General features: G+C 40.8%; 1 protein-coding gene across 3 annotated transcripts in view; it reads left to right on the plus strand.

The window, feature by feature from the left end:
- Positions 1-13283, plus strand: part of dmd (dystrophin) — a 267135-nt gene that overhangs the window by 57234 nt on the left and 196618 nt on the right. For all 3 annotated transcript variants that reach the window (XM_068590506.1, XM_068590511.1, XM_068590507.1), the window contains exon 2: positions 12923-12984. In XM_068590506.1, coding sequence (XP_068446607.1) covers positions 12923-12984 — 62 coding nt within the window. The remainder of the gene's footprint in view (positions 1-12922; positions 12985-13283) is intronic.

Genomic DNA, 13283 nt, shown 5'->3' on the forward strand with positions numbered 1-13283 from the left:
GCACCTGAATGAGACTTGTTACCTAAGCTGTTATCAAGAGGATTTGGTCACTTTCTCTACCGTCAGATTGAAGACAGGCTTCCTGGACTTCAGGCTCAGACATGTTTACATGCAGCTTTCACAAACACGCAGTGGTTACCAATCCAAGTCGACCTCGGTCTCTTTTGCACTTAACGCTGGAGGCATACGTTGTCATGTTGTCCGTCTCTAATGGTTTTTGTATTCATTTACATGCTGTTGATCTTATCTTTCCAACAGTTATTTATTATCTACAACCATTTGTACCAGTGTGCCTCACTTTGCAAATGTAAAATTCCAGGAAACATACACATTTTTTTTATAGCAAACCCCCTCTCCCCTAAAAACAACAAAATAAAAAGCAACAAATGCTCTTACAAGTCTTACAAAAATCTTACAGAAAATTATTTTATTGTTTTTCCCTCGCATATCCAGCAAGTCATCCCTGCACTTGTGGCGGTAATGCAACAAAACTACTTGGTTAGTTTCAGAAAAAGATTATGGTTTGGGTTAAAATAACTAAGGAAATAGTGTTTCTTCAAACTTGAGTTGGTAATACAACTACTAAAAGTACACTAGATAAAAAAAAAAGATCTAACAGAAAAACCCAGCACACTGTTTTGCAATGACAGTAGCGAGCAGCACTCGCTCCAAAAGTTAAAGCTAAATAGTGAGAAAGTCGGCCAAACTGGGTGATGTCACGATGGCTGCCTCCACTTCTTTCTTTTATGATATGAATGTAAACACATCATAAAAACATCGTTATCGTTAATACTCACAGCTGTCAAACCAGCAGCTGGTAGAGGTGGTGAAGAGCAAGAGTGAAGGGGCAGCATGCACGTTTGGAGTCCAATACTTTCATTCAGCCAGAATGAACTGAGACAGATCGATATTCATGTTCATAAATGTTCAAACTACTAATAAAAACGTATAATTTGCCCAATGCTACGCACCCTCCATCTATTCATGCCACACTGACTGTACTAATGCAAACACAGTAGTGATGGCACTCCACAATGTCAACTTATATTTGTAATATTTGAATGCGGCGCAGACCTGAAAAACGTACATGTTTTCCCCTTCATCACTAATATATATTCCTCCTTCACCACTCACTACCATAGACTGCTGAAGTGTCCCCAGTTTGTCAGAAGTTGAGTTTATCAACCATCTAATATAATGTTCTCACTCAGTAATCGGTGTTTGTTGGTGAGGAAAGTTTTGCAAAACCAGAAAATGACATGCACAGCTTAACACTGGCAGTACCTTGTATATTATCTACGTGGCATTTGGAGTACTGTATTTATTTCTGCATTTTGGGGTGTATTTGCACGCATATTTTAGATGATTTTGTTATATATATTTGTCTTATATAAGAGATATTTACAGATAATAATAACCACATATTTGCCATATCACATCGGTGCTTATTGAAGTAGGGAGGTATTTCTGAAAGTCCATTAAACAAAAGTTAGAGGTCAATAGAAAGTTATTGCTCTCTTCTGGAGATGGACCTAAAAGATGTGAGCAGGACAGTGCCCTCCGTTAAGCCTGAGGTTGTGCATTTTGCATAAACAAGTCTTTGCAGATCTGTACATGGGGGATTGTGAGTATTCATACCACACACACACACAAGCTCTTATGTGTCCCTTAATGACAGCATTGTGACCCGTAAAATGCTTTCACAGAGTGTGTACGCATGCATTCAACAAGGTATTTGCCTGTTTTTTTATCTGAGATTGCTAGCGGTCTCATTTTTGGGATTTGGGCAATTTTCTGATATGATATCTTTTTTTTGCTCTGAATTGGGCCTGAAATCTGATGCCAGCACCAGTAATCCCCCATTCAAAGCAGGTATGAACCATTTTCCAATTACAGGGATGAGAAAATACAGAAAGACACTCTCAGATGATGAAAATGAGTCGACAAAGGAGAAAAATTTTAACGAGATTGAAACAGCTCGAAGAGTGAATACATGGACAAACCAAGGTCCTTCTTCGATTGTTCTCAGCCCAGCGGCATAGATTTGAGTCTGACTCGGGACCATGTTTATATTTTAGTTTTTACCTTTTTTAAATTGTGCGAACACAACACTTTTGTTCGATGTTAAAAATGATTCAACTGAAAAAACCCTGAAGAAAAACCCTCTGAGGCTTCCTGTCACACAGCAGGAGGAAAGATTACTTTTTTTCTTTTTAGAAGAGGTGATTACAAGAGTTACATGAAGACATAAATTGGTATGAGAAAGAGATGGGAGTTGGGGTGTAAATTATCATGCCACTGACGAAATATACTTTAGTTTACAGTATGTGTGTTAAGTGTGTGTGTGTAGGTGTGTGTGTGTGTGTGTGTGTGTGTGTGTGTGTGTGTGTGTGTGTGTGTGTGTGTGTGTGTGTGTGTGTGTGTGTGCGTGTGTGTGTGAGTGAGTGAGTTTGTCTGTGAGTGCTTAATCTGCATTTGTGGTGAGGTTAATCCTTACCTGGCAAAGGAGTGCACTAGGTTAATCTGAAACAGGTGGGAGCTGCGTCATGTGGAACATACACACACACACACACACACACACACACACACACACACACACACACACACACACACACACACACGATGGGACAGCAGAAAAAGACTTTAACGGATTAATACACAGACAGGTGTTAGATGCACCAGAGTATGATTGCTACTAAATCAAATATAATCGTAATGATTTTAAAAAACATTATTGTTTGCACATTATATTCACATATTTTTTTCTTTAAAACAGCCAACAGGGAATTTTCCTTTCTTGTGATTCTGGACAAATGGAACATTTTTATATCTTGTACAGACCAAAATGTGTCCATTTTATTTCTATTCTGTTTGTTTAATTAACTTGATTCTAGAAAAATAAAAATAACTTTCCAGTCCACAGGGATAAAGCAAAAATGTATCCTAGAAGTGCCATAGCACTGTTAAAGTAATGGCTACATTACATAAAGGCAGGAAGTCAAAATGAAGTGTAATAACTGACTGAAATTAGATTTATGTGAAAGTGCCTTAAACCTGCCTGTCGCTCTCCTAGCTATCAGAGTGCGACATCCTGATGTTAAAAAAGAAGTCTTCTTGTACGGAAGTCTATGAGAAAATGATTCCTTTGTACTTTATTTATTACCACAGTAAAAATTGAAAGCATGAGTTTATGGTCCCAATCTCTAAAGCAATTTAAGGAGTCTGCTGCTTCCCTGAAGTACTTTTTATTTGAAGCATGTTTTTTGCAAGCCAAAGTTAGCATTCCAAATGATAACACAGTTAATGTTGATAGTAGATGCGCCTTGCTAAGCAAGCTAGCGAGCACTATTGTTAGCTAGTACCTCTGCTAAAGAAGATAGAAATTATTTACAAAACCTCCTGATACCGTATTTTTTTTTATGAATTTGACGCACTGTCAACTTCTGTGCACTGGAGAACGTCCCAGAGTGTCGGCTGCAAACTGGAAAACAAAACAGCTCCTTTACAGCAGGCAACATTAGTGTGACTGGGAAAGTGGAAGCTAGTTTTGAAACAATTTATTTTAAGACAACATCATTTAAAAAAAATGCAATATCCTGAAATCTGAAATGCTCTTCATAAGCTTCACTAACAAAATGTGTCTCTCACTGTCATTCTAGTGTTCCCCTGATGACGAAACTTACATTGAAGACTAAAAAGGGGCGAAAATAATCATTTCTGCCTCGCTCTTTTTTTTTGTTTATCAGCGGATTTAGGATCTCAATTTGTTGACATCAACATTTCAACAGAAATAGCAGCAAAATCCAATATTGCTGATCCTGACTCACATTTTCTGGCCTTGCTCTGTTTGGCTGACACATACACACACACACACACACACACACACACACACACACACACACACACACACACACATACGCACACACACGCATACTTACTTTGACACGCACATCTTTGTTTGTCACACAGACGCAGTAAGATGTCTCACCTTTTCCCACACACTCGGTAGTGTTTACACACACTCACGCTGTACCATATGTTTCCATCTGTGGGGGTGTGGATGGACATTATAACAGGGTTTGTACCAGCCAGTGAAAATGAGTCTTCCTCTCTTACATCCTCATTTATTTTGTATTCTTATCGTGTCACACTAGTTTATATTACTGCACTTTTACTTGCCTCTTTCTAATTTTCCTCTCTCTGTTGTCCGCCCTTGTGTTTATTTTTCACACCTCAATTCGTGCACCACGTTGAATCTAATTGTGTTTCACCGTCACTGTTTTTTACTTTGGAAATAGATTAAATGTATAGTAAAAAAGGCAATAATGTACATATATATATATATATATATATATATATATATATATATATATATATATATATATATATTAGCGTTACATGTGGGTTTACAAGTACTTTGTCACCCCAGTAATGTTGGTCTGTTCCGCTCTTATATTTGTTGATCGCTTGGCAGAACTCGGGTGGTAAATGGCTTGTATTAGTCCAGCCTATTTGTAAGCAGTAAAAGTGTCGGGGGCTATCCTTCAAAGTGCCACCTGCCCATCAGGAACAAACTCATTCACACAGTTAGACAACCTTCGGGGGCATCGCCCAGTGCTTCTCATATGCTTGATATGACTTGATATCTTCCTCACATTTTCTTGGCAAGTTCTAGATTTTCAAAATAAAATGAGTGCACTGTAAAGTGCTGGCCCTAGTGAGTGGCAGTTTGTGGACATGTTTTAATAAAAGAGGTTAAAGGTGTTTCTCTCTCAGCGTAGTAGCACATTGATGTTTTTCATGAACATCTCTCGGCCGTCACTTCCCTTCTCCGATTTCTTTTCTCTCTCTTCCTCCGGTTCTGTGACTGCAGATGGCGGGCATCAGCTCCACATTTGGGAGCTTGTAACTGTATTGTATTTCTGGACAGCTGCAGACACGCACACACACACACACACACACACTGACTGACACACTCATACATGCAACTATCGCACTCGCCCAGCCCATCTGGTTCTGAGAGCTGAAGAAAAAGGGGCTGGAGTACATCTGTGGCAGACTTATTCCATTCAGAATTACTAAAGCGTGTGTGTCTGTGTGCAGCACAGACACAATGAATGGAAGTCAACGTAATGTTTCCCTAAAGTGACAAAAACCTGACTGTGTGTGTGTGTGTGTGTGTGTGTGTGTGTGTGTGTGTGTGTGTGTGTGTGTGTGTGTGTGTGTGTGTGCGTGCGTGTGTGTGTGTGCGTGTGTGAGTGAGAGATAGGCCACAATGTTGGGTGAGCATTAGTGTATGTGTGTGTGTGGCACTGAAAAAAAAACTAAGTTGGACTGAGTGTGAGAATTTGTGTGTGTGTGTGTGTGTGTGTGTGTGTGTGTGTGTGTGTGTGTGTGTGTGTGTGTGTGTGTGTGTGTGTGTGTGTGGTGCTAATTGACATTGAGGGCTTGTCATGCCCCTCATTTTCCAATCATCCTTTTTTTCTTTCTCTCTCTCGCTGTCACTTCCTGGTTTCCTCGTTCTCTGCCCTTTCCTTGTCACTATGTCTCTCCCTCCTTCTCTCTTCCTCTGTTTCCATCTTTCCCGTCTCATCCCTCAGTAATGACCCCGATCTGATTGGATTTGGTCTCAGATTTCTTTCGTGGCTAACGGCCGAGACGGTTGCCAAGCAGCTGGTGTCAAAACAGCGACAAACATGGCTGTCGGGCCGGGGCCACGCCAACAACGGAGACGGATCACTCGTTTGGCCTTGCGGGGCTTCTTTGCTTACACTTTCACTGAGCTCCATTAGGACGGCTGACAGGCTCATGAGACCGGCCTCCATGATGGATGGCACAGTTGCCATGAATTTGTCCATCTGACACACACAGTGCCAGTCTATTAGACATACATTTAAGGATGATAAGTACAGGTTCTGCGTAATCTGTGTGACACATAAATGACATTTAGCGTCAGCCCTGGCTCTTTATCTTTTCATTTGGATGTGATCTTTGCTTCTCCACCAAGAACACGGTAGCGCCGCGGTAAGGCTGGCATGCTAGCAGCTGAGACCTCGACATGATTTACAGCATATTGCATAATAAGGAGAAGATTTAATAACGGGTGCTTGAGTGTAAAATACCACAGGATGAGTTGTCATAAAGAGAAAGATTTAAGAGTTGTAAGATGAAATAAATCAAGTGCATCGTGGCTGCCTTTGCAGAGAGATAAAAAAAAAAGCATCGGCCCTTTTTGTGATGTCAGATTAATTTGCATAGCAGAAGAAGATTACATTCGCTGTTTGAGGACCTGCAGCTAATATGCAGAGATTTGTACTCACATTTCCGGTGTGACAAAATGTTTTCGGTAGTTTGGTGATGTCCTTCAAAAACATTCTTTGTTATATTTATCAGATTTTTCCTTTCACCCTGATAGCTGTCAGAGGAGAGTAATATGCAGTGCAATCATTTCATTTGGGCCAACATGCATACGTGAACTTTTTGCACATCACCGGGTTTTCACAAGCTGCTAGCTTGACCGCTGAGTACTCACTCATAAACCACGTTTATGTTCATTCTAATCATTTTTGGGGGAGTGTCTTGGAGGGAGGCCTGAAGAGAAGAGCTGTCAGTGTTGCTACATTTGGAGATCGTGTGAGCTAAAAGTTTTTGTCGCGTTTTTTTTTTTCTGGATCATTTTAAAAATCTTTCTTTTTGTTCTTCCTACAAAACCTTGTTACGTTACACTTTAACGGTCATCACGGATATGAACAGATGTAATCGTTTACAAGAAGCAGGAAGTATTCTGCGATGGATTCAATGAGTGAGGCTTTAAAATATATACGTGAGTCCTGTTTTTCAGTACACAGAATTAGCTGTTAGCAGTTCCCGTTTGCTGTGCGACTCAGGTCCTTTACTCTTCCAGAGGAGCAGACTTCTGTTAGTCAACAGGTGAACGAACACCAGGACAGACGGGACAATAACGAGGCCATAGAGTTTTAGGGGCTCCATTAAAAAATGCGTCTGAAGCATAGAGGCTGCCGGCATCTCTGGGGACCTCATTTCTTCACTCCCAGCTGAAGTCCAACATGAAAGCGTCAAACTGTAATTCCACTCAGGTCTATTAACTGTGCAGCTGAGAAACCTCCACCAGTGGGCCTCCCTCTCCAACGCTAACACGCCCTCAATGTCCAAGATTAGTTCAAGAAAATATTGAGCTGACCTTTACCGTGTCCTTGCTTTACCTCACTTTTGATGAGCTAAGACCTGAAGGTTATTTTACTTTTGCACATTTGGTAAACCATCTGCTACATGAGCATCTGCTAAATGTCTTTGAATGTGAATAGAACTTAATGACTCAAGTTGAAAATGCATTTATGGATTTGCATTTGCTTCCTCAGGAGAGTGCTCCCGTGATCCTTTTTCACTTCGCAGCAAAAACAGTACTATGTGCTGTGGGCTTTCGTGATGACCAGTGCAGTGGATTTACACTTTAACCGTGTCTCCGCTTTACAGAAAACATCTCTATCCATATTTCATGACTTACAGCTTTTTGAGGTTAGAGTTTCGATATTTATCCTCCTGGTCTTTGTTTTTCCGATCGTTTCCCGAGCCTCTGTAGTTTTGCGTGCTGACAGGCTCCAGCTAGTTTCCATGACTCATCAAAACAAGCTCCCAGTCTCGTTCGCAGACAATTAGCTGAGAAACTGGTGGGTTAATAGTGCGCCCCATGAAGGATCACACTCCTCCTCCCATTTAGTTTCACTGGACTCCGTTAGCCGGACAGATGCTTTGATGGTGCTGCTTGTGCTGTGAGTGCACACCACTCTGCACTTTCTCTTCCTCCTCTTTGTTTATTTCTGTTGTTTGTCAAGTGCTCCGGGTTCGGCAGATGTTAGGTGTGCTGCTGGTCTGGGCGACTCCTTCCTGCTGTCTGACCGCCGAGTTAACTGCGAGGTTCTGTTGCCAGCACAGCTTCCCTCTCAGTGAGACACGTTGGGATGGTTTTCTCAGGGGAACAGAGAAACGATATATTTTAAGATCAATTGAAGAGTTTTTTTTTGCAGAAAACTACTAAGCCCAGCAGGTGTCTGGAGGCATCTTTTAATGAATCCCACCATCACAAAAGTAAATTGTGCCCTCAAATTACAAAATAGTAACTCTATACGGGATACTACTAAAGGCAGACAGATCAAGAGAAAGTGGAAAAATGAATTTAGCTCAGTTATCACATCTCTCATCTCAGGGCTGCACGGTAGGACGGCTGTGAGAAAACTTCAAGAACACAACACAACGGGGGTTTCAAAGTTTCATTTGGAGCAAAACCACTCTGAGCTTTAAAAAGAAAAAAAACTGTCCTGAAATTGATTACTTGGCTAAACGTTTTAGTTCGGACGGATCAGTTTTATCTACTGTTTATCCACTGCTTCGCCACAGTCGCTGAGCGGCCTCAGTCCCTCGCCAATTTTCAGTCAGCAGGTTCGAGTCCTGCAGGAAAGGACTCCCATTTACTGTAATTATTTTCTTCACACTCACTCTGGACACTGTTGGCTCTTTTCACAAAGAAACCACCTCGGGCAATTTTAACAAACTTAATTTGCTACTCCTCCTTTGTTGAAAGTACTTTTCACAAAACAGCTGAGAGACACATTTACCTGGGACGATAAAAGGATAAACATCTTTCATTGTTTGGTCTGTAAAGCACCTTTTCACAAAATAGTGAAAAGTGTCCATGTCTTTCATCATTTTTCTTAAGCCCTTTGTGAAATCATAATGTCTTTGGCTGAACAACAATCCAAAACCCTAAATGTATAAAAGAGAGTTCAGCCTCCTCATCAATATAATGGCTCTCGATGGCACTTGGCTTGTGGTTCTCAAATACCGGGAAAAAATGTAATTTAAAAAAAGTGCAAAACAGCAATGTCTCTTTCCAGAATTAATGACCCCTTTACTCAAGATAATCTACAGACCTTGTTGTTAGTATTTTCAACGAGGAACTATTTTTCTTTTGACCAAACTGCACCCGCCAACATTATCACGGTGCAGAAGGAAGTGTGTGGATCAGAGGTTTCAATTCAGTTTATTTTGTATAGCCCAAAATCACAAATACAAGATTTGCCTCGCAGGGCTTTGCAATCTGTACACATGACATCCCTGTCCCAGGACCTCACATCGGATCAGGAAAAACTCCCCCAAATAAAGCTTTGTGCTCATGATGGCACGAGACAGCGTCCTCCCTGCCTGAGCAGTAGCGGGGGAGCAAGCTAAGTGGTGCTCAGGCACAGCTGGAGACTGTTGCGCTACTTGTTGCGCTACTTGTTACTCACATTTAAAGGAGTTTTTCCAGTTTGCTGTGACATTGATATTTTTCTAGTTCTGCCTCTGAGACAGATCCTTAAACTTCTTTCCTCTTTTTCACTTTGAGTTCTCCAGCTTTCTCTCATTCTCTTTCTCTCAACCATTTTTATCTTCATATCTATTTTTTCCTCTCTCTCTGTCCTGACGGTTTTCTCTGTTTTCCTTTTGCTGTTTTTCCGACACTTTCTCTAATAATGTCTTTTCTCTTGTTAACATAAAAAGGTTTGATATTTCACATACCAAACCACAATCTCTTCCTTAACCTAAGTGGCAAGTAAGCTTAAGAACTATTTAAACTTATGTAGGGAGTTTATTTTGAAAAGACTATGTATCCTAAACTGTACGTCTACTGTGAACTCTGATGTTTATTTTGAAAAGACAATATACTGGACATGGAACTAAAGCGCTCGTTCAAAAATAACAGTTGAGAGGAACCGTGAGTGAGCGTGATAGTTGGAGGCTGAGGGCCATGCGTTGGGATTTGATGAGTTTGTAGTGAGAATGTGTTGGTTTGAAAGTGAAGAAGTGTGTGAGAACGACAGAGGAGGGCAGGAAGCAGTTAAAGGCTGACGGAGAGGGAGGCACGATCAATAGTCCATTTAAAACGCCATTCTGCCACAGAGACCTGCAGTGGCTTCACACAGTCATGACGCATGCACATGCATCTCATTGAAGACAACATTAACAGCTTATTCTTGGGTTGAGAGTGGCGTCAGGAGGAGGAGAGGATATCCAGTGCAGAGGTAAACAGAAGGGAAGAATTAAATGAAATCCCATGAGAGAATAAAATGGGCAAGGCTTGAATAAAAGGAGAGGAAAGACGACATGACAGTTAGTCAACAATGACTTGGTTTCACACGGGACAGAAATAGTTGTATACGTAATGAAAGTCCTGTTTGTTTGATCCATCCATCCAGAACACCTCACTATGCAGAGTTTCTCACTCTTCCTTTCCAGTAAGTTGTTCTGACCATTTAACATTAACGGTAATATATAGCATGTTGATATAGAGAAAGTCAAATATCGCAATATTTTTAATCAAATAAAATGACGATGTTTTAAGCTCCACCACGAATGCAACATGCACACGCAGAAGAACTTTGCGCTGACATTTGCATTGTGGGTATACAATGAGACACACACACTGTACACTAATGTGAATGGATCACCTGCTGTAAATGGGATTGTGTGCTGCATGCTTGTATTTCATTCATGCTTCGCCACTCGGCATCAGCATGCCACTATTTCACTGTGTGTGGGTTTGTGTGTGTGGGTTTGTGTGTGTGTGTGTGTGTGTGTGTGTGTGTGTGTGTGTGTGTGTGTGTGTGTCCGGCGTCTCACCACAGTGCACTGCTCAATGCGGGACCTTTTAATTAAGGGAGAAGTTTCATTATCAGCTCCATTAGTCAATGCCTTGCTGGTGTCAACACACACACACACACACACACACACACACACACACACACACACACACACACACACACACACAGTCTAACGAGTACTGTTAGCTTGGCTGGTGTAATATTTAACCTGATGTTCTGTTTCGCGATGAGAGTGTAATTTATTATCAGTAGTAATGGGAAGTGACCCTATTTGCAGCCAAATGAGAGAGGCGGGGGAGAAGTGTTATTATCAGTCATCATGCTGCCATTTGCATTGTAATACATGTCATAGGCCACACTGCACTGCGCTGCTACAGAGGAACACACACGGTACAGTGGATGATAATGTTCCTGCTCTGTAGGAATCTGCAGTGTTTGAAGGTGGGAATTGTCATCCAGTGTCTTATTGAATCTATTCCTTCAATGGTTACTTGTGGTCCTCATCATGTCAAGTTAAAACAAATGTTTCAATGTAAATATCATTCAGATGTTCACTTTTTCACGTTGATGAAAGATCACATGCTCTCCAGTCGCGGTGCAGAAAATGAATAATCTGCGACCGGCTTTTTGAAACCTTTTGAAAACTAATGGAACTGGAAAATGCCGCCAGGTTCTAACAGCAGAGCAGTTTCTCTTTGTGCCTGAGAAAGCTCATATTTCAGAGAAAAGTCTGTGAAAGCTTTCAGCAAATCACAGTTTGCCGAAAGCTTTCACAGACTTTTCTCCACAGATTGTGCCATTCCCAGATGAACAACACTATGTTACACTATGAAAACCCAACTGCATATCATTTGATAACACTTTATATTATAAGGGACATAATCTCTTAACTCGTTGATCATTATTATAGACTGTGTAGAGGAAGTGGACGTAGATGACGGGACGTTGCCCATTGGTTTGTGAACTTCCATTGTGAAGCCCTGAGTCCGGCGGTTTGGCTGCAGCAATCTTGGATTAGTGTTTACATTGTTTAATGACATAATAAATCAAGTGAGAAGTAGGGTCATTTTCTCATAGTCCTCTTTACAATCAGACTTCTTTTTGCAAGCAGTGAATGGAAGTGACCATATTTAGACCACGGAGGAGTGATGTACATATAGCTCTGGTAGCAGTGGCGACCTGTCAATCGCAAGGTAGCCCGCCCTAAAGTATTGTCTGCTTTTTGGTCTATTTTATTCTCAATGGGACCATAATGTACATGAACATCATGCTGTTGTTGAAACCACTGAATCAAATAACTGAAAAGGTTGTATTGTACGAATTAGATTCTTGTTTACAATGTTTACTGAGACAATAAATCAAGAGAGTAACTTTCTCATAGACTCATCAATTAGACTTTTGTATGTATATACGCAGACACGTTACCATTCTGAAGTTGCATCCGCTTCACCCTGGATAAATATATTATAACACACAACTATTGCAAACCTACCCTATTTTAAAGTGATGGCTTCCATGTTGAAAAAAATTGGTTCTATATTTAGATGCTCATGTTGTATTACTGTTCAGTTACTGGAGAACAAAGTCCAGACAGATAAAAATATATATTCCTTATTAATGCACTTCCATAATGACAAAATAGATACAACTTATTAAGACCTACTCAAAAATAACAAATCAAAATCCATTCAGGGAACTCTGCCTCAATGAGTCACTTATCTAAGACAAGATCAACCATATTTACTCCTTTCAGATAACAGTTTGGTTGATTGGTAGCAAATAGCTACACGACTGGGATCGCAATAATGTTTTTTTAAATTGAAGAGAGGAGCTGTTCCACGAGGGTAACAAGTGGCGCAGACTCACTCCAGTTTGTCATCTGATGCGTCGGTGAAGGTCTGTAAGTGGTGCGCTGATTGATATGATGAGGATGCAATTAGCCCTGAGCAAAATATGAGAAGCCTCTTATCATGCTGAGCACCACTTGGGTGTGTGTGTGTGTGTGTGTGTGTGTGTGTGTGTGTGTGTGTGTGTGTGTGTGTGTGTGTGTTTGAGAGAGATACAGAAGCTTGTATTTAGATTGTCAACCAGTCAGTCAGAAAATTGGAGTCTGGTATTTACAAGTCTTTATCAAAGTGTACTGCAAATGCGTCTTATTCATGTGTTTTCTTTTTATACCCGCTGCTATTTATCTCACACACACACACACACACACACAGATGTACAGGTCTTTTTTCCTCAATGTGCTTTTTTTCTTCCGACAGATGAAAGAGAAGACGTTCAGAAGAAGACTTTCACAAAATGGGTAAACTCACAGTTGGCTAAGGTAAGACAGCTTCCACCAAACTTTCCATTGTTCTCTCCATCCACCATGTCTTCTATTCCCTGTCTGCTCTTTCCAGAGTCTCGAACTAGATCGCTTCATATCGTCCCCATCTCATTGTAGTCTTGACTATTATCAACAAACGAATGAAACAATCTGTTGCTCAGACTCTCTGCTTTTATAATGGTGTCTCAATGGACAAGGTTTTCGTGTGTGTTATGAGATATTCGTCATCATGTGGGAGTACTATCCAGGCATCTACTCCTACTTCAATGTGGAAGAGTCCCAAAACCAATAGCTAT

The sequence above is a fragment of the Clinocottus analis genome, unplaced genomic scaffold (assembly GCF_023055335.1).
Source record: "Clinocottus analis isolate CAN_PGR_092001 unplaced genomic scaffold, fCliAna1.0.p SCAF_24, whole genome shotgun sequence".
In the NCBI taxonomy this organism is placed as follows: domain Eukaryota; kingdom Metazoa; phylum Chordata; class Actinopteri; order Perciformes; family Cottidae; genus Clinocottus; species Clinocottus analis.